Below are 21,991 nucleotides of genomic sequence, written 5' to 3'. Positions count from 1 at the left end.
AAAAATGTGAGACTCGGATTTAGAACTCAATTGGTTTTCAAAAATTTTAATTCCTAGGAGAGACTTCTAAAATCCCTCAGTTAAAGTTTACCAAAGAGTTGTTGTCAGGTTTCGAAAAGATCACCGTAAGGACCGCAGTAGGAGTGGAAACACTCCTGATATCACTGGGGGATATATTGCTGTAGCATATTAGTATATGTCCAATAAATCCGTTTTTTCTCTACCCCATTCGAAGTGGTGTTTGGCATAGGTCGCTAGTAGTAGATGGCTGCAACATTTTTCCTTGTTTCGGATATTTTTTAATTAACGGAAGATGTCGGTTGGCTACCCATTTTTATTGTTTGTTGCTCTGACACAGAGTTTCCCAAACTGTAGGTATCGCACGCCGAATTTTTCGGGCCCCAAAGATTTTGTCAGTGGTATTAAATTGTATTAGCTCCCAGAAATGGTTGCTGTGTCAATATATTTGCACCTGGGTGCAAAGGTTTAACGAAATTAACCCGACATTCAGATCTTCCAATAAACATATATTGGCGCGAATACATGTAGGCTATTTTCGATGTTTTTTAGTATCGATTGTTCATGGTTAGTGCTTCAGTTTTTTTATGGTTAGCATCGATCACATGATCACAAGGGCACTTTTAACACGGGCTCCATATTGTGATAATCCTTATCAAATTATTCGCAATGATGGCAACGAATTGGTATGTATATTTCGTAAATTTGTACATAACCATCTTATTGTTTTATGCGACGTTTCGATATGTCTCATAATATTTTTCCGGCTACATTTGTCGTCTTTGCCTAGATCAACGACACTTCCAGGAATGTGGAAGAAATATAAGGTTAAAGTCAAATTACACTGGAATCGACCATTGACCAGGGTCGTGAGTCCGAAATAGTGGTTTTGATGTAGGGATGTTAATCATAAAAATCAAGTTGATAAGAAAGAATGCGACCATTAGTTTTATTTAGATATAGGCTACAGCATTTACTTTCTCTATGTGGGCTGCAATTTAGACGAACGCGCACATTAATGAAAAAAAATATAAAACCAGTGAAGTCGGTTTCTTGCAAACATTCATGAAAATCACATAGCGAAGCGAACTCTTGAAAAAGGACCACGAATATCGGTATGAATTCCTGCAGTTTCTCAGCTGGTAAAAAACTTCGGAACCCAGGTCCTTTCTTTCAAGTCTCAATCACATGAATGCGCCACCTTGCGAATAGTGTACGAGCACAACATGTTTCGTCCTGACCCTGGCTTAGTTTATTTCGTGTTCAAAAGATGTCGTCGTGACGTTTACGTAATCCTATTGGAAATGAAATTCAGCTGTAGGATATAGACCTTGTGTTCTGGTGTTGTTGGTCATAACGGATTTTGTCAAGTCGGATTTTTTTTATCTTGTTTGTGTTTTTTTACACAACAGACATATACACGTTAACACATACAGGTGACGGACGGACGGCGTGTCCGCTTTGTTTTGCAACATTGACAGTACTTATTATCAATGCCGATGTCCCGTGTGCTTGTGCATTTACTGGTTTCGGTATGTGTGGCTGTGTGCTAGTACACTTGGCTATACTTGTATGGTTTAGACCTGTCTCAGGTATCGGCCAAGGATGGATGGTCATTTTTGGAACTACAGTTGTAGTTTTTAGTATTCCAAATTGGCTGAAACGATTTATACTTGCATTGTTTAAACAATCAAATAGGAACGAGTTGTCATAACATTTTTATCAGAAAGTAATCTGAAAGGAAATAAATATAATGACCTAAATATTTTAAGATTCCATTTAGAAAAATCCACATTGGAAAGCTTGTAATTTGTGCAAAGGATTTGTTTTTCGCCAAACACCGATTGCACAGACAAACTGATGTTTATTGTATGTTAATGCATTAGCTAATTGTTTTTATGCGGATTACTGATAAAAAATTTATCTTTCTTTCAATCAGGATTATAATATTGTACTTATATCAGATTGTATTATCCATGCACTCAGCATTTGCCAAAAAATTCTCCAAGTTACAAACTTACTAAATTGTTTAATAATATTTTTTTGTTTTTAATAGTAAACAATGGAAAAACATATCACATCAGATGTAAACACCTTGGATAGTGAGGTACATATGTGACATAATTAGAATAATCTGTATGTGTAAGTTTTTATCCAAATTAAATATTTATTATGCAGATAACTCTGAGAACAAATCAAGAAAAAGTTTGTGGTAAAACTTCACCAGATTCTCCGCTTGGTGCCAAGGTAGTTGTTCATTTTATTTTTTTCAAATTATGCTAAACTAGTGTTGCATCATTGAGAAGTTGTATGGAGTTTAAAAGATTTGATCAAGTTCCTAATGATTTGGTTAGTTAGTGAAACAATATCTGCCACTGCAATACCTGTAACTAGACTATTTCACATATTGTGGGGAAATTGTGTGTAGTTTCAATATAACAAACTGTGGTTGCCGTAAATGATAGTTTTTTATCATGTGATGAAAAGACAGTTTTCTGCAAAATCTAGCAGGTAGGGATTTATGTTTTTTGTGTAGTATTGCACAAAAATCATGTGTAATAGTATTTTGCGTATACACATTATAGCTAACAAAGATATAAAAAGTTATATATGCTCTATTTTTAAAGTAACAACAATAACACAAAATATTGGTATTATTCATTTTTCTACCTGTTTGTTTTGTTATTTTTGCATATGTTTGTAAAGTTTATACAATTATAAAGCATTTTTTGTTGTTTTGTGTTTTTGTTGTATGTATTTTTGAAGATTCAGCTTACTGTGTCCTTAATAGTTTAAGGTGGTTTAGGATTTGTAAAACAAGTGTATTCTGCAATGATGTGCATGTAACAAATGGAATGCTCTCCAACCAGAAACTTGGCTGTGTATACTGTCAAAACCACCGATTGCCATGGGAATCATGTGTGTGCATAGCTCACTTTTATGTGTTGCAATTGGGTTCCAGTGGGAGTTGGTGCAGTTTTTCTTTGCTTGTGGGGTTGCACGTCAAAGTGCATTCCCTTTATTCATTATCCAATCCCCCATTGTTAGCTTGCCTACGTCAGAAGGCTAATACAATTACCCATATTTGGCGGCATTTCTATTGACTGCAACACTTACAATGATGTTAATAATAAGATGTCCTTGGTTTTAAATAACATGGTGGTAATTAACAAAATACTGAGTTATACCAAGCTCACTTAAAACACAGTCTCATGAATATCAAAGCCCAATGAACATGGTTTGAAATGCTTGGTTGATTTTGCATTTAGACAAGAAAAAAGAAAACACTTCAACGTGGGAATGCATTTCATGGAGACGAATGTAACGAACCAAGAGATGAAAACAATGTAGATTTTATTTATGTTGATAACAACATTTTCCCATCTCCAGTTGCCATCACTCAAGAGGAGGTTGGTGTATTTCTGTTTCGTTATATGGCAACAGATTTAAAGAAATTATAAAATGAAGTGGTATTAAAGTTAAATCGCAGAAAAAACATTGACTCCGTTTGAGCTGATAATACATAAATAATTAACTAGAAATAGTGGGCAAGACAATGACTAAGGGGTCAAAATTGGTATGAAGCTTTTGTTACAGCATATATTTCACTTGCAGTTAATTGACTAAAAATTTTACTTGGTAACCTGTTGCTGTATAAATACCAAAATGTGAATATTAGAACAAATATTTTTATTTGTGGCTGTTTAACATTATCTGTGTACACAAACCTTTAATATCAATATTCCTTGTCCAAATGTTGTGGATGATGAATGAATAGAAATGACCTGATCAATATTATTCTTGCCATATGTGATCTCTATATTATATTACTGTCATGATTTCTTACATCTGCCATAACCTAATATTTCTGACACTAAAGTTGGTTGGTCCTTGCTTATTATTTTTGTAAATTATGTTTGTGTGAAAAACATGTATAATTTGCATGCCAGTTGCCACAAACATTTGTTGTCCTAATAAAATTAATTATGCTAAAATGCTTCCAATTCTATCACATTATAATATACCCAATGTTTTAAGTTTTTCAAAATATTTTTCATTTTTAATGTTTTTAGGCTTTAAGAGAGACTTGCTGTCATGTGATTCGGCAAAACAGTCGACAGCAACTAATGACCGTTCACAACAACAATAATGATGAAACTTGTGAAGATTCCCTGGTTCCTGTTGTTAACGGTGTTTCAACCGATACAGGTTTGACAAACTTTACCCCTGAAGATTTGTAATACATGGCATGCATAAAATATGGTGTTCAAAAATATATTCTTTATGTTTTTTATGCCTTTCGTTAAAACTTTCTGCCCCTTTTTAAGGATCAGTGAGACGAAGGGAAGCGGAAAAACCACCAAGATTACAAAAGCAAGCAAGTCGTGATCGAATGAGTTCATCACACAACAAACAAACCAATACTTCTGAAAGCAGTACCAATATCACCGGCACAAATCAAAAAGGTATTTGAATATATGGTTTTAATTTTTGTTGAGGATGTAACATAAATATTTTAGAAATTTACTATTGCAAAAACAAAATGTGTGGTACAACTACCACAGAATAAAAAAAAGTATGTCCAAAAAAAGGTCTGAAAGAGTAACCTTGGAAGTAATCAATCTGATTGTTCATAGATACTGGCAGTGAATGTTTGGATTCAATGGGTGTCGACGTTCATGAGTTTCTGGTAAAGGCTTTGCAGAGCAATCCACGAGATAGAAGCATTTTACTAAAACTTGAATATGATATGGTCAAATTTGTCAACAGCAAACAGTGAGTGTTTTATGTCATAGTACTGGTTTGGCTTTGACATATTTCCATTACAGAATAGAGTTTATGCGTTTTCCCGAGATGACATCTTATCACAGAATGCTCGTTCATCGTGTTGCTGCTTATTTTGGAATGGATCATAACATTGATGCCAAAGGAACGTCTGTAATAATTAACAAAACAAAGCAAACAAGATTGTAAGTTCGTTTTTGTTCAAATTTTTAAAATATTTGCACAATTATATGTTTTTATGAAATATTTAGAATGTAGTTTTTGGTCATTTAGCTTGAAGTTTGTTGTTGTGTGCAACAATATAGATTGCTGGTTACTAAATCACGTTTTTTCATAAAAAATACGGCACTTATTTTTAGATTTTGCTGAAGTTGCTGTTGACTCGTTAGTAGATCTAATCTGTCCAAAACAATATTCTTAGTTTAACAAATTTGGAACCTTACCTTACTATACATTCCATCTCTTAAGTTGAGCTTGAATTTGTGGTTACAACACAGTGTGTTATGTACAGACCGGACATCAAGTTCAGTGAACACATACTAAGTGCAAATGAACTCAATGCTGCACAGGAGGATATGAGAAGACGGTCTATATTGAAGCGAATGCAAAACTGTCAAAGTCTTGATCACTCAAATTCACTTGAAAATAATACAGTCAATGTAAGAGATTTCCTTAAAAAAGACTTTCCATTAATTTTGAAAATCTCTTGATTTTTTTGCATAGAAATTGGCGAGGGAAAATTGGAAATCAAAGAAACAAAGGTCATTTGAAGAACGTGAAAATAACTATGAGAAGATAAGAGCCCGAATTTTCCAGCAGGTCAGTGTGTTTACCGAATACTAACATATTAAAACAGTGATTACTGACCTAGTTTATTGCACATTTCCCGAGGCAACTACTTGAAAGAATGTTTTCAAGATATATATGTTTTAACAATTCCATCAGGTTTACCAGTATCATTTGTGTGTAGAATACTAGTATTCCCAATAACAATTGATGAAATCATTAAGCAGTTGATCTTCTCTCATTGCCCAACTAATATGTGAATTTTGTATTTTTCTGATGACTTGATGCATAAAAAAAGGTGGTCTAATAAAATGTTATTTAAAGCGTCAGGAGTCAGTACAATTTTAGGTACATTAAAGTCAAATATTCAGACAGATTTTCGAAGACTTAAGTTTCTGAAAGTATTAAGCCTTCAGGACATTTAAATATTCAATTTTTGCAACCTTGCTAAATTTAAAAATTAGTGTTCTCTATCATCTGACTGACCCTTTTGTAAACTTGATTTTGCAATGGGTTTTGCAAATGCTCATTATTTCAAAAAAATAGATATGCTTTTATATTTGATTTTTGAAATTGTCATAAATAAAGAGTGTTTGTTGATGCAATGTTGATCTGCTTATGATAAAAACTTAAGTTTGCATAACAACATCTTCTTGCTGTCAATTTTGATGGCTGTCTCATTTAAACAATTTTTTGTAAATTTAAAAATTCATTAAGCATGCATATAATGAGCAATGTACACCATACAATTATGCCTAACTCTTAACAATAACTACCCAAACACACGTCAAAGAAACAAATTAATTCTGTAGTTTAGCAAACAAATGTTTGCTAATCAAATTAGTTCTAATCATTGGACAAAAACATCATTTAATAGTTAAACCAAACACGAAGTTACTTTAACAGCATTATGCTTATTCATCCAACTCCATTGCATTTTAACATTTCCTTCTCAATTCAGTATGTTGCTACTAGTTACCATCACATTGCAACGAACTTAATTTTAATGTGACAGTTTGTGAAGGTTAGTAAAACACAAATAACTTGGTACGTCAAAAATAACTTATTAGTTTTTAATTTCTTCACTTTTGTTGTTGTTTTTTTAACAAAGCTCCCTGATGATCAGCGTTTCCAGAAAGAACCAAGAAGTAAAGACAAAGAGCGAATTTTGGCGCAGTGGAAGAAAAGACCATGGAGCAGCACTGGTAAAAATAAAAGATATGTGTTTTTGTGCAGATGTATGTAGGAATGTAAAAGTGTATATAATGCATACTCAGAGTACTGTAGAATTAGGGTCAAAACTCAAACACAATCTTAACATTGCATGCAGCAGCACTTTACAGAGCCAATTAATTTGTGAACTGAAGTATAGTTCATAAAAATGATGATTAAGTTAGCTAAGAATGTTGTTCTTCAAATTAATTAATTGATCTTACTTCGTATAGATCTTGGAAGCTTACCAGGTCAAAAACAGTCCATCCCAGTTTTTCCCGACACAAATGGATTAAATGCAAAGTCAAGTAGTTTTTCAGGAATTACAGTTTTGTCGAGACAAAGCAATAATGATGGTGGAAGTAAGTCTTTTGCATCACTTGTTCCCATTTTTTATATGTGTGGCAGCTATTGGGTTTGACCAGAATATGATAGATGATAAAACAAAACCTTAACACCGTTAAAGTTTATTTGGTTATTTCCTGCATGCTCAGTAAAGATAGTGGGAAGTTAACATGTATATTTTGTTGCTATAAAAGTAAATATTTGGGGTAAAAATATAGTTAGTAATCAACAATTGCAATAAAAAAAAACACTTTGTACATCCAGCTATTGCATCACTACAGTTAACCTTTAAATCAGTTTTGTACTAATGGTAAGGTGTGTTTTGATATTATTATCTTTTTGACATTTCTGTCACCATTTGGAATGGCCTTACTGATATGTGATGGTGTTTTTGTGAATTGCAGGTTTGTCAAGTAGTACATCTTCAGTATTTGTTGAGCAACCCCAAAATGGCTCAACACCAGAAGAATGGAATGAGATGGCAAACCACCAACCTCCTAATCAACCATCAAGACCCATTTATTCTAACATGGGTATGAATCCATCAAACAAGTTTCATATTTGACTAATACTACATATATTAAAAATAGAAAATTCCCAAACCAGTTATTCCAAGACTGCATGACGAACCCCTGATGCATTGTTTTCAGTTTTTTAAGATTTTTTAAAATAATAATTTGTGACTGTGCAGAGACAAACTACCCATAAAATGTTGCACAATCTCTCTTAAATTTCTACATTTACTCACTTTGTATAATAAATAACATACTTGGTGCATTGCAAGTGTGAAGAAATTTTTCAAATGCAGCAGATGCAAAAAAGTTTGGGAACTACTAACCTAACCAGTATTTCTTGAAAATATTATAATGGTTTATTTTGTTATTTTTCAACCCTTCAATTGAAACCGGTAACATGCATGTAAATTTATGTATTTATTGCATGGGTGTCGATGTCCTTTCTTTCTTTCCTAATTTCTTTACTCTTTCTTTACTGTATTTTCTTCTATTATCAGAATCCCTTTCGTGCCAAAATTTTCTTGAAGGTTTCTCTTCTTGTCATGTGGTAGAATTGTCTGAAAAGCAGCTTGTGATTGCTGTACCTGATGGTTTTACAATTAAGCCTGGTACTTTGTTAACCCATCCAACCACAGGTACAACTATTTGTCATTTCTGTCGTGTGGGTTCATGTGGAAAGTTTTCACCAATGTCAAAACTTGTTGTTATTTTTCTAACCCTTCAGGCTCTTCTGTCAACATGTATGTAGAAATGTGTGTGTTTTATTGTTATTCCAAAAATTGATAGTTTAGGAGCAGAACCATTTTTTTGTGTTGGCAAACATGATTTGCTGTTGTGCTTTTGACTTAATTGACAAAAATAACATCTGATGTTCATGTTTATTCACCTCATGTTTATTATTGTTGTTTTTTATATAGGTCATCCCTATGTTAATTTGGAGGGTTTTCCAATCTTGTACCCATCTGATGTTGCAAACATCCCAGCATATCCAACTCGTCCTGTTCCAGTACAGTATCCTCAACCACACCCATACAACACCTCACAACCTGGCGTGCAATCCTACACGATCATCAACTCTGCTCCAGGTGATTTAACAAATTCAGGGTGTTGTAGGTTGTTAAGCAACAATGTTATTTTTATTGTAGACACGGCAGATGTTCCACCACAACAACCTCCTATTGCAAAAGTTGGACAGGTAAACATCCCCATACACTTTCATCTAACCTACCAAAATATCAAGAAAACTTACTTTTTATCATACATGATCAATGTTAGAGTTGGGTAACCCCCTTTTGGTGAGACCAAAATTGGTCATAATACTTTATTTATTATTATTATATTAAGTTGTTGTTTGGGATTAATGTTGAAACAAAATATGGCAAATTAATAGTTTGTTTTTGCATTGTTGAAAAAGTAGTGTGATAGTGAATGGAGATGCGTTTTAAAATTATAAACAATAAAATGGTTTTGGAAAGAAAAAAACATGTAAAACCACAGATGAAAATGGTTTGGATTTTGACTTATTGTTTCACCGACACAGAACCAAATGCCTGGAGAGACGAACATGGGAAACAGTAACAATAACACTCCAGTCCAACATGTCTATCATCCAGCTGTCTATCCTCAATACCAACAAGCTCCTGTACATTTATTGTATTATCCATCTGCTCCTGCACAAGTAGTATGTGATGCAATCTTTTTATCTATTGAAATAAAAGAATTTAGTAAATTACTAATAAGAAAGTTTGCAGGTGAAGCAAACACTGTTGTCTGTGTTTGTTTTACTCAAAATATTTTGTTTCCCAGGTGCCAGCTGGTGAAAATGTTGATTTAGACAAAACGTCAACATCAAGTTGTGTGCAGGAAGCCACTGAAGCAATCAAGTCACTACATTTAAATTCAAATAAAACTGAAATGGTAGAAAAAATATTTTCATTTTTGAACCTTGCTTTACATGTAGTATGTTCTTAGTTACATGTGTTTGTCTAATTTCAACCAAAGAAAAAAAATCAACTATGCAAATACTCTTAAACTATTTTTTTATTTATTTCAGACAAGCGTGGATGCTACTTGCAATGACAAAAATCCAGAGATGAAGGTAAATTAAAGTTTTGACATAATTGTAATTAAATAGTTTGAATAATATAATTTATTTCAGTATGAAAACACCTCTCCAATCAACAATGGGAAACAATCTTCATTGCCTAGTAAGGTTACATTTATAACATAATATGACAAAATTGTGGTATTATTAGCATTTTTAAATTCTCAGGTTCACCAACAGCCACTCATCATCCTACTCAAAAAGTTTCACAAGTATGTGTGCTGATGCATTACATTTGATTTCACTAATTTGTTTGTACTTGTACTTATACTTATGGTTTTAGAGCACCATGCAGTCAGATGCCACTATGTCCACAAACAAACAGAATGTTGGTGACCTTCAACAAAGTGTGTTTATACATTGGTTATTTTATCTGTTGGATAATTTCTTTTGAATTATTTTTTCTGTAGTGTAATTTTTAAATTGTTTGAGTTTAATAGATTATACATGATTTTGAACCAACAGTGCAATAGAACAAAACTTTATTTCTATTTTCTGCAGTAACTAATAATGACAACTAATGATGATTTTTATCTTAATTTTCCCACTTCTTTTTTCCAGACTCAACAAGTGCGGTGACAACATTACACATGGGTCATGATGGTGCTTTTTATTCAACTAGTGAAACTAATATCGCAAAATCAAAAAATTTCTCGAACACTTGTCATGCTGGGGTAGCAACCCATCCCATCTTAAACTCTTCACAACATTTAATAAGCCAAGCATCATTTCCTTCAAAGAATCCCCATGGACATGAAATGATCAACCCAATTTCTGGCCAAGTATCCGACTTCTACACACAATCAGGTAAATTGTTAAAATTCCAGATAACTTTGATTGAAATTTGTGATAAACTTATGATCATATTTCTTGCATAGCAGGTGGAGTTATGAATTACAATTACGTTCCTTCTCCATCTCAACCAGTGTATTATGTTGTTCCCAACAACACTACCCCAATGCAAACGTACCAGGTATATTCTCAGTTCTAACTTCAATTTTATGACAGCTTTTTAGTTAATGGACACAAAAGAGGCATTTGCAGAATTATGAAATAAGATGTACAATGGTATGCTTAGAAAACTGATGGTTTCCTTGTATTTTGCGATCATCATCAGTAAACGGACGTTAGCAAATTCTAAAGCAAATAACAATACAACGCAGTAATATTTCATGCAAAGGCATGTTTGGCAGGATTGCCCCACTGCAAGTCCTTGCTTGGCGATCACAGCTATCATATCGCGATCATTAGGTTTACAGGCTGGGAAGCCCAGGCATTGCAGCCCTGCTGGATCAGCCATGTTGTTTTCACAAGTCGGAGCAAGATTTGAAAAATCAAGCTCTCTGTGAGGTTTGAACTCATGACCCTGGGCTAACCAGGCCCAATGCTCTACCAACTGAGCTACAGGAGTAAATAGCAATACAATGTTCCTGATTTAAAACAACTGCAAAGTTGCACTGCAAAAAAAACATGCACTTGCCTCATTCCTGACACACATTACGAATAGACAAGTTAGTTACTGCCAATGATAGCAATTGATTTTTAGAAGAGCGTTTTTTTAAAAACTAAACTAAATTTTATTATGTCTTATTTCTCCGAAGGCTTGTCATCTGATTTTTGTAACTTTTAATTTTATTCTCACAGAACTCCTATCCCCAACAAGTACATGGTCACTTACATTTCAACCCACCAATGGTGTATTCCCCTATGCCCCATGGATATGTTCACCCTCATCTACCCATGCAGCCCCCTCCTCACCCATTCCATGTGGCTGCTGTAAATGAAGGAGGTAAACCCCAAGAAACTCGTGGATCAAATGTGGTTGCCAACAATCAATCAAGAAATTTAATAAACTCACAAGAAAAAGGTATCACCATGGGCAAAACCACAAAGTGTATCATATATATTTTACAATTGCTCTGCAAGAATAGAAAATGTTTTGTAATAAAAAATAGCAATTGGTGGTGACTTTTTATGCTTTACAATATTTGTTGTTATTAGGTGAAGGGTTGATTGATATTGGTAGAAGTGTTTACCCACTGATGGTAAGAAACCATGAAGATGGAATACATTGTCCCTCACTGAATAAGTTTGCCGCAAAATATGATGCAAAAATAGTTCAATTTGGATCAAGCAAAGACGATACAGGTATATAATGATGAATTTTTAAATTAAAAAGCATGGAATCACATATATGTTAAGGCAATGCAGCATACAAGTATGTTTGTAACCTTAATGCAATTGCAAGGTTGGTCGTGTCTGTTAAAAAGAAAAGCTTGCAAAACTACAAACATAAACTTGTGATTTTTATAGATGAAAAAGACGACATTTATTTACTTTTTCCTTCACTGGATGTTGCAACAAAAGCAGCAAATATTCTTCAAAATGAATCCTCCGACTCCCCGTTTACTTTCCGTCTTGACAATATACAAGACTCTAACCAACTAAATGACGTCATATCGCAAGTGCGTGAACTTGACAACGTCAAACGTTGAATTCACGTCTTTCCGTCATAAGTTCATCGTTCGTGCAAATATGTGTGCTTTGTCTTGCGTTTCCTTATGGTCCATCGTGCTAATTTCTTTTTGCTCTTTTATTTTTCACATTTGCGATACATGTTCTCTTGCACCAATTATTTAGCTGCTATTTTTTAGAACCTCCATTGCTTCTGGCGTTCACATATATTGTTACAATTCAATACTAACAAAAAATCAGTTAGGGTGGAATTCGTTTTTCTCCCCCCCCCCCCCCAAAAAAAAAACACCGACGCGCCCGCTGAAAAGTTTTGTTATCGTGCTTGGATTGTGATAAGTGTCCCGAAAGATTTGACTGCTACGTTCAACATCTTCGTACTCATTGTTGTGACAAACTTCGATCCATGTCGATTGAACGCTTGTTTTCTTTCCAACCAAATCATGCCATTGTCCTAATGCCACGTTTTTACTTCCTGCTGAAAGTGACGTCACAACGGTCTCGTTTACGTTCAGCCAAACACTGTTTTGTTTTTGTATTTTATCGTTCTATTGAAACGGTGCTTGATGTGCGCTTCACTGCCTTCTCCGCATGCGAAGTTAAAAGTTCACCTGTACGCTCACATCTCCCCCGTCTTCTTCACCAAGTACGTTCTCACACCTTTCGTTTGCATTGTTTCTTTTTGTAGACCTGTCTAGCTTTTCCCATAGTACGGCCGCAATTTACTGCAAAAAAAACTGAAGCCAGCGGCATCTCCTTCCCACTGCCTCTATAGATTTTACCTGACAACTTGAAGCACAGTTTGATGTCGTATTACCAAAGCGAATTCTCTGCCTCGTTTGGTTTTTTCACTGCAATGCCACCTTGTATTGTAAAACACATCTGATAAATATATGTCGTAGCATGGAAAATATACCAATCTCGTGATATATTATTCAACACACCAGTTTTGTCTTGGTCGTATATTTTTGTAAAAACACTGCTTCCTGAATCGCAAAAAAAACTGCATCCGACACCAATAACACTTATGGTTCACAAAATGTAAATATTTACACAAATTAGACCTGTTTCTTTGTATGGAATGTAAGCACAAATTTAGTAATCCACACGATTGCAGAACCAATAAAAAGTGCTTGGAGAAAGTCACCCATGTAATGAGGAAGTTGAAATAACTCTTCAATCTTTAGTTTAAAACAACACATGATCACTGCACTGATTACACATCGGACCAACTCCACATTATTTCCGTATGACCTAAACAACATGGGTTTGAGATGAAACAACTCAAGAAATTATAAGAAAAAAAATCATTCAATTCATCAGGTAAACACGAATGTCAACATCCTGACTAGGGATGTGCCAATGGACAAAGATTTTGGCTAACTATTTATGCAGGTTCGCACGCAACGGCCGTTGCCGCTATTGCAGTGATTCCAAACCTTTTTGTGGCTGCGTACCACATGTAGGTAAAGCAATTTTGACGCATAACACCTAGTTCCGTGTTCCAAAGTAACCACGGACATGAAATAACAAACATTTTGAGATCAATGTGATTAGTAAATCAAAACTGGATCAAAAAACCAAAGGCCCCTGGCAGGCTGTCGATCGCACACCGTATCAATAATAATGAGAGCTGTCTAAAGATCGCTGTGTTGGGATTTTAATACATTTTGAGATCACTTACGATTTTTTAGGAGTGCCGTCGGTACCACCGGTTGGGAAACACTGCGCCAGTGTTTGGGAAAAACGATATATTGACTTGACACAACGTAATAAAGCCGTTATGTCAAGGTTGATCGAATATAATGTTGAACAACACAAGACTTACATTCTTCTGGTTTTACATGCGCTTTTGTATTTTAGTGACGAAAACCCGTGATACGAGCAGAGTTCCCGGGATTTTGCTTCTAGCCAAACGGTATTTTCGTCACGTTTTGTTTATTCGTGGTGATTAACCACTAGCAAAAACGACTACACCAGTTCCCTTAGCGTTAGTAGCGGTGTGTTACCGTTATCGATGGTGGAAAAAAATTACGAAACCTTATGCATTGTATCACACAAACATATTACGCTTTAAAAAAGTTCGCACACAAATCTTGCGCAATATTCGGGTTCGCACGAATATGAAATTTGTGCTGCTGATATTCAGCGAATCTATTCGTATTCGGGTTCGGGTTCGCCTTGTCACATCCCTAGTCCTAAATCTATCCCAAAATACTCACATTTTATCAAGTAAGAAACTGACACAAGTGAGTGAGACAAGAAAAAACACGACACCAAACAAGATTATTTGATATGGAAGGTTGTGTCGCAATGCCAAAATCTGATCATATATTGGCACTACTGCAAAGAAGTGAAGAACTCCATAGGCCAGGAGCCATTTGGCAACTTTTGGGTTGTATGGCTCAACACTGCCTTTAATCTGCAAGCAAAAACCAAACAACTAAAATTATGTGAAGTGTGAACAATTTAACAACAGCACATAAAAACCCCATGAGGATGTTTTTCGGGTACACCAAAAAGTCTCACCTGTGGCAATTCAGATGGATTTCCCAGACGTGGTTTCCCAGGACTCCAACCAGGTCCCTTACCAAGAACACAAACTTTGTTCCACAAACCATCAATTTTCCAAGTGCGTAGAAAAATATCTCTAAACGCAGCCCACTGAACAAGAAAACACCTAATGTGAGCAAATAAAATATTGATGGAACAACAGGTTTGAAACATGAAACAAACAGCTTTGCATAAATTTGTTATTAAATGTGCATATTGCAAAAAATAGCTTAACATACTTGAACATAAATAGGATTAAAATTATTGATATTGTGAACAAGACCATACGCAATTTTTTCCTCCTTTTTCTCAGCAGCGAATGTCCCTGAAACAATATGTAGTATGTGACAGTGTTTCCCATTTACTTTTGCTTTAATTATTTGTCATACCTAGAGAAGGAAATAAATATTTTTCTACTTGTAGTATCAGTTTTAAGACATACCAAACATTCGATCCCATATAATCAATGTTCCACCATAATTTTTGTCAATACAATATGGGTTTCGGCCATGATGGACTCTGTGGTGACTTGGTGTGTTTAAAATGTATTCAAGTGGGCCTAAGTGCAAATAATCAGTGAAATTAATGTTTGTGATGAAACATGGAAGTATATTTTAGCCTACCTATGTTATCAATCACTTCGGTGTGTATCCAAAACTGATACAAGACACATAGTTGACTGTGAACTAAATGCACTTGAGGTGGAATGATAAGTGCATTTGGCACGCTAAAAAACTGCACGTCACAAAATATAAACATTAAATATGTTAAGGACATGCATGACTAGTTCATATTCAAAAAGCTGAATTAACTTTGTAAGAAACAAACAAAGCTGATTTTGATTTAAGTGACTTGTGGTCTGTACTATGTACCATATGTACTCGTTTAACAAATTATGATTACATTTATACCATGTTAATGTACTCTTGCAGTGAAGCTTGTCTCAAGGCAGTTGTGAAATTATAATCCTCGGAACTGTGATGTGCTTGATGTGATGCCCAGAATAAGTTTATTTCTGTAGAGGGATATGACTGTATTCAATACTTTATATTATTCCACAATAACCTTTAATTTATACAATAAAATGTCCCTTGCTAAAATGTATCATGAGTATTTTTTTTTAACTTTCTGTTAGTTTTAATTTATTAAAAAAATTAGAATATCTGTTGGTTACCATGAGATGCTCTGTGTGACCAGTAGTAAAAAAAATCCATTCCAACAAATGCAATAAACCAAGTTAAATTTGAATTCCATTCCAAGTCTGCCAATCTCCAGTGATCATACACATAAATATACAGAGTGATTTCCATTGAACGGGTAGTGAAAAGTCTACAACAACATGCTCTGTTTTATCTTATATTTTGATTTAGATCATATTATGTAATAAAGCACTATGGCTCCTCACTCTCTAACAATTTTTACTGACATATATATGATACTGGCATTTTGTGCAAAATGAGCAATGCGACAATTTTCCGTAAGGCTGATGTTGTTTTCACATGGGTTGGCAGACAGAGATATCACACAGATTTTAAACAACATCTTCCAAGTGGACTTTGACAATACAAAGTTAATTTGAATGTGTCGACACTCATCCCGCATCCACTGGTTTGTCACCAGTATTTGTTGTATATAAACTTGAAATAATTTTTTTATATGAATCACCTTTATTTTGAGTGATGTATTTCATGTATACACATGTACTAAAAAGGTATGGTACATACATGAAACACCTACATCAATCTTAAAGTTTAACATAACAGAAATAATTACAATATTGTATATACCTTAATATTCTTGAAATTACTCCTGCACCTAAGCTTGTTAAACCATCATTGATTCTGAAAAATCGTCGGCGTTTCCACACACATATAAATAATTCCAATAACATCAATGTAATAAAACAGGGAAGTGCCTGAAAAAAGCAAGGAACCACAAATTCATCTAAAATGTATGTGAATAACAGATTGTTGGTTTACAATTATCCAGATAATTAAAGTATAACAGATTGTTTCGCAAATTTACACCAAGGCAATTTGAACTAATTAGGTGCAAGCATACATTTATAAGCAGAAAAAATGATCAGATTGTTTAATGTTGAAAAAAATTAATAATTTTTTTTTACTGCATCTCTCTGTGTGGTATATACATTTCTTAAACGTCACAACTAGACATGCATTTAGTTACACAAAACTCAGATCCTTAAACAATTAGGATATTTATTTGTAAAATATATTTTTTTATGAACCAGATATTCATCTTCTTACAGCATCGGTGTAATTAGGAACTTCACTAATATCCCTAAACTTGGATTCAGATGGACGTAGAAGATAAAACAATGACCGAAAACTCTCCAATATTCCTGGTCTATAAGAATTTGAATGAGATACTAGAAAGTTTTGTGAAGCATTTGTCATGTTTTGTATTTATCAAATCTTAATTGTCATCTGGTAAAAATAAATTTAAATCTATCACAAGACATGGGGTCTGGTCATGCAGATAATAAACCATCACAACCCAAGGTTAAACACAGTGTCACCAAAAAAACTTGGATCGAATCCTATTCCGTACACTCAAAGTTATTCAGGGATTTGTGATGGAGACACGATGCCAACAACGGGTTTTTAGAGACACAATGAATACAGGACCCACAATTGTATTTTAGTCAGGGGAACCTGACTAAGAACTAATATCCAGGCTGCCTGGACCAGGCATTAACACAACTGACCAGAAGCCACTACAAAACTTTACCGCAAAACAAATGAAAGAGAAGCAAATACACATCTTCCACCACCAAAAATGATTCATTAATCTTACTTCAACTACAGCAAAACAGCTAACTAAATATGTCTTAAATGATCATCTGGACATAAGCAGTTGGCTGTGCAACGTATGCCGCAATAGGTAGCGCTTAGTTTATGGGCATAGAGTTCCTAGATGAACCTCACTTTAGAGTTTATGGTACTTGGCCCTTGAAGGCCTAAACCTAGGGGCTAGAATTTGGCAATCTCCTTTCTTCCGGTTTCGAACTAATTAATCTTCCAATTTGTATGTACAATTTTATTTTTACCAAGTGCAAATAAGTAGACATAAGACAGGCAATGTTAGCTTCATTCCCTGGAGGGAAATTACACACAACACAACGACCAATTTGGCATTAGCCACATAACAATGTGACCTTTATGCATTTATTAGTTTTGTTGATTATGAAATCGTTGCAGCTGCAACAACCACAGATCACTGAACTTTTGACCCTTGGAACATATCATGTCCATATTTTTAATTGCACAATGGTGACAACATTGGAAGAGATAGCCTAAGCAATTTTACGTTGGCACAAGAATATTTCACATGTGTTTGTTCACACATAGAAGGCGGGCATTTAACTACAAATAATTTTCACAAAAAGTATACACATCAATACCCAAATATTAAAAATTAACTCGTAACTGGGAGATTCATTTCAAATTCTGCATGGTTTACTGATACTCAAAATGAGGTAAAATTAGAGAGTTATGACAAAACATTCTGTAGCAATGCAGTAGGCCGTAGAGAACAAAAAAACATTGTGGGGAGTTTTGTTCCTCTAAATCATTTTTTTACCATTAGTTGTAATTGAAAACTAGTTTTCATCTTTATTCTGCATATTTTGGTATGTGTACTGAGTTTGTGATAAAACAATAAAAAATATGTCATAATAGATTAATTACTCAGTTCAAAAGTGCCCATCTCAACCAACTTTTTTATTTTTAGCATAAAATTTAAGTTGGCAAACATGAAGTTTTTTAGTATAAACAATGTATATTTTTTCTGTAAGTTTAAACACAAATTTTCAACGAAGTTTCTGTGCAAAGCTGAATTCCATGACTCCGGTGTGTAGGCCTATTACATTGACATTATTTAGGCTATTATTTTTTTAACTTATTCGAATCACTAAATTGCTAATTTTAACAAACTTCAAATTCGTTCTACAGCTCTTCTCACGATCAAAGCATTTCGAATTTATTTGCAAGTTTCCTTGCTCTCTCTGTTTACAAAAAGTTGCATTAAATCTCCTGTTAGTCATGCGTGACGAAGATTCTCCAATGCGTGACGGAGATTTTCGAAATTTGTTTTGCAGGCGTGCCCAATATTGGGACTTTATTAATGTGCTTTAATTCATGAGGGTAAAACATGCAATTTTTCGTCGAGTTTGTTTTGCACATCGCTTCGCTCGCGAACACATTTAACGCATTTTTTCTGTGCGTGTTCGCGGTGTCGCCAAACGGTCGTTTAACATTTTTGTGGTACATGAGTTGCAAAACGAATAAAAATTTTAATCGGAGATAAAAGTGTGTTGGTTGTATTTTTTCTTAATTATTTACTGATATCGCTTGTAAAAGCAAAATATTTCTAATTAACTCCTTTGTGTTTGGTCACAATGTTATTAACCGTATTAAAAAAAAACAATAATGTTGTTGCCAATAAAAGCTGTTGCCAGGAAAGGCGAGAAGCAATTGAGCTCCATAACTTGATACGGAAAGAGATTACATTACGTCATGGTTTTCACTTGTTGCAGTGTGTTCTACTGTAAACGCTATTGAATAAAATAAAACAGGTTTTGGATCCAGTGTGGGCAGAATATTTCGAAGAGTGGGACTTGAATAAATTCTTTCATTTCACTTGTAATAATCTAGCCAGTGGGTTTAGAAAGTGTATCCTTAGTTCGAAAATGACAAGGATTGTTGTTAATATTGGCATTAATATGAGAAACCTAAATTTGGTAGTTTTATTCACTTATTTAAGAAATCTCAACAGCTATGCGTAAACACAATGGTTTAACTTTCAGCGTAAATTCAATCGATCCTGATTTTTTTAAAACCTTTTTGCGGATTCGAAATCTCAACTGCAGAATTTGTTGCACAAAAAGGTCATCCCCCAAAGCAAAATTTCAAAAAATTATTCAACCGACCCCACTCTTCCGTGGTCTTGTACCATGCTACCCATTATCCTTTTTAATCATGCAGTTCATGCATCTCTTTGGTCTCTTGTTTCATTTATTGGCACTTCGTAGCTAGTTGTGATTAATTTAGTCTCCAATTACGCGGTAATCGTGGCGTAAACAGATGACTACGCGTGGTATAAACCAGCCTTAAAGGGAAACAGTTTATTTGATCAGTTGACAATGTTTATGCACGGTTTTATTGCCGAAAGCATATGGGTATAACACGCGTTGGTAATCAGAAAAAAAATTGTTTTGCATGGTTTCTGTTGTTCTTTGGCGAATGGACTGAAATAAATAATAAGGGAATCAAAGAAAAAGTGACACTTTTCATATTTTTCTAAATAATGTTTCATGTTTTTTCCCATTTCCATCTCGAATTTTCCAACAATTTTGGTATTATTTGGCCATAGTGTTTCCACCTTGTTTTCTCCGTAAGGTTGCACCTAGTTTGGTGGCCAACGGATGACGGTGATTGTATAGTCACTACAAAGTGGAAGTCTTTGCTTGGCCGTTTGGTCAGCAAAGTCGTCTGAAAGTCCCACCACCTGCACTGATGAGACCTTTTAGGTCGAAACAGTGGCCATCTGTCTGCAGCTTACAAGATTTTGGTATTGTTGTAACGCTTTTCCACCGTACCGTACAAGAACTACACACAGCCTAAAAAACACGGGAATCTGACATCCATTCATTTTACTATGATGGTAGTTGGTCTTGTCTGGCATTGGTTTTACTGCAACATAATTATTCGGCATAAAAACAAGCACAATTTGTCAAATAGAAAGTTGACTGTTTGTTTTGCCTTGGGGCTGTTTGTGACACAACAGTTCTATTTAGCCTTATGAAATTGTCTTTAATTCTTCAAAACATGCGGTTTCAAATTCGAAACTGCAGAACACGGAAGGACACACTACCCCGGACATACTACATGGAAATACCATATTCGTATATAGTATAACTTACACAGTGTTGTAGATAACACTTGTACCTTTTGCCAGTGTATTTTGCCAGATAAAACCGTGATGTTTTTCTCATGCATTCAAACTTCTGGCTGTACAAAGAATCCGTCCGATACCCTTTAGTCTGTCGATGTGTTTACGACCGTAAAATTGGACTTTCTGAGGGCATCCATAAACAGAAAACACACCACGATCTATAACTTCGCACATCGAAGGTTCAAACAATTCTAGCCAATTTAAAACATGTTAGAGTGAAACTGAAACAAAAATTTAGTCTATAGTGCAAAAATGGTCAACTTACTGACTTTGCGCAAATCATTTTTGTACCTCGGATTTCGACCTAAATAGGCGCATTTTCGAATTAACCGAATCCGATAAAACCGTGTACATGGACTATATCTTGAAATAATATAGTCCCAGTTTCCACCGTTGCTTCAGGACTTTTATTTTCCAACATTGGCGGATACATTGCAAAACATACTGTGGTGTGAAATGTACCCGAAATTAACATCATTTTAATAAACAGTTGCGAAACACGAAAACGAAACGCAAGGTTTAACAAAGAAATTGGCTACTTTACAACAAACGAATATGATGGACCTCATTTTTTATTTTAGAGCAGCGAACTAAGTTGTTCAAAATAAAATTAGTTTCGCCCACCCCACAGCAGGCTGTCGAGTTCTTTTCATCTTGAGACATTTAAAAGTTGTGTGTTTCGTCATACAATCTAATTACTCAGTACTATTCATGGTTATCGTTGTGTTTTGTGCTTATTTAGAGAACAATATTTCTTATAAATGTGCTTGTTCTTGGTAATTTCATTACTTTGATATGTGCCGGACTGTAGCAGTTAAATTTATACCCCAAAAATTTAAGGTTCCGCAACACACAATTTTTAACGAGCGGTAACCTACTTCGTCATGTCATCGTAAAGTAGCGTACACTCTGTGTGTGTGCATGTATTCCTGTCGCTCTGTCCACTTGAACGAGACACACCATTGAAAACAACACACGCTGTTCGCCTTCTTCGAAATCACGGAAGAGAATGGGCGCAACGACAGTGGGAGAAAAAGGGAGATCGTTCTGTTTCGCCAGAACGTCGAGACGGCGTCCCGCGTGCTGTCTGTCTCACAGTCGACTTCGCTTGGAATGTTGATGGTGGCGTTTCCAATTGATTTGGAATGTGAGATCGTGTTTGTTGAATCAAATGTTTTTGTTGAGGAGATCGTTAAAATACCAGATAACATTATTCACTTTTTGG

At 34.8% G+C, this 21,991-nt stretch overlaps 2 protein-coding genes across 6 annotated transcripts; one reads left to right on the top strand and one right to left on the bottom strand.

Annotated features, from left to right (window-relative positions):
• Window positions 1–1,288: 1,288 nt before the first annotated feature.
• On the top strand, window positions 1,289–13,145 carry LOC145907872 (uncharacterized). 5 transcript variants are annotated; one of them, XM_082994965.1, is made up of 27 exons: window positions 1,289–1,454; window positions 2,075–2,125; window positions 2,197–2,265; window positions 3,288–3,428; window positions 4,092–4,227; window positions 4,347–4,484; window positions 4,656–4,794; window positions 4,848–4,988; window positions 5,315–5,462; window positions 5,527–5,622; window positions 6,701–6,794; window positions 7,035–7,163; window positions 7,551–7,679; window positions 8,159–8,296; window positions 8,579–8,746; window positions 8,807–8,856; window positions 9,202–9,342; window positions 9,468–9,578; window positions 9,715–9,759; window positions 9,820–9,868; window positions 9,934–9,977; window positions 10,049–10,112; window positions 10,327–10,572; window positions 10,644–10,738; window positions 11,410–11,632; window positions 11,767–11,913; window positions 12,079–13,140. In XM_082994965.1, the coding sequence occupies exons 2-27, from the start codon at window positions 2,081–2,083 to the stop codon at window positions 12,258–12,260; spliced, it is 3,108 nt and encodes a 1,035-aa protein (XP_082851091.1). In that variant the 5' UTR covers window positions 1,289–1,454; window positions 2,075–2,080; the 3' UTR covers window positions 12,261–13,140. The 5 variants fall into 5 exon arrangements, with proteins under 5 accessions (XP_082851091.1, XP_082851093.1, XP_082851096.1 ...); XM_082994967.1 differs by having other exon boundaries at window positions 1,289–1,550; XM_082994970.1 differs by having other exon boundaries at window positions 1,289–2,125; window positions 5,315–5,456; window positions 12,088–13,145.
• A 28-nt stretch (window positions 13,146–13,173) lies between these two features.
• LOC145907873 (alkylglycerol monooxygenase-like) lies at window positions 13,174–18,808 on the bottom strand. Its single transcript, XM_082994971.1, has 10 exons — window positions 17,058–18,808; window positions 16,578–16,705; window positions 15,965–16,119; window positions 15,702–15,805; window positions 15,414–15,525; window positions 15,233–15,349; window positions 15,030–15,115; window positions 14,767–14,901; window positions 14,460–14,659; window positions 13,174–13,491 (listed from the first exon to the last, which is right to left on the bottom strand). Exons 1-10 carry the CDS (start codon window positions 17,205–17,207, stop codon window positions 13,296–13,298), a joined length of 1,383 nt encoding a protein of 460 aa, XP_082851097.1. The 5' UTR covers window positions 17,208–18,808; the 3' UTR covers window positions 13,174–13,295.
• Window positions 18,809–21,991: the final 3,183 nt, after the last annotated feature.

Source organism: Ascidia mentula, chromosome 7 (genome assembly GCF_947561715.1).
Source record: "Ascidia mentula chromosome 7, kaAscMent1.1, whole genome shotgun sequence".
In the NCBI taxonomy this organism is placed as follows: Eukaryota; Metazoa; Chordata; class Ascidiacea; order Phlebobranchia; family Ascidiidae; genus Ascidia; species Ascidia mentula.
This window is presented reverse-complemented; position numbering and strand designations above follow the sequence as displayed.

What these genes read in the sequence shown, in the direction of transcription:
- LOC145907873 (XM_082994971.1), bottom strand. Translation starts at nt 17,207, where the DNA reads ATGACAAATGCTTCACAAAACTTTCTAGTATCTCATTCAAATTCTTAT. An exon ending in TTAATCCTATTTATGTTCAA is followed by an intron (nt 14,902 to 15,029) that starts GTATGTTAAGCT and finishes TTTCTTGTTCAG; the next exon opens with TGGGCTGCGTTTAGAGATAT. An exon ending in ATCCATCTGAATTGCCACAG is followed by an intron (nt 14,660 to 14,766) that starts GTGAGACTTTTT and finishes TTTTGCTTGCAG; the next exon opens with ATTAAAGGCAGTGTTGAGCC.
- LOC145907872 (XM_082994965.1), top strand. Translation starts at nt 2,081, where the DNA reads ATGGAAAAACATATCACATCAGATGTAAACACCTTGGATAGTGAG. An exon ending in TAAACACCTTGGATAGTGAG is followed by an intron (nt 2,126 to 2,196) that starts GTACATATGTGA and finishes TTTATTATGCAG; the next exon opens with ATAACTCTGAGAACAAATCA. An exon ending in ACAAAAATCCAGAGATGAAG is followed by an intron (nt 9,760 to 9,819) that starts GTAAATTAAAGT and finishes AATTTATTTCAG; the next exon opens with TATGAAAACACCTCTCCAAT.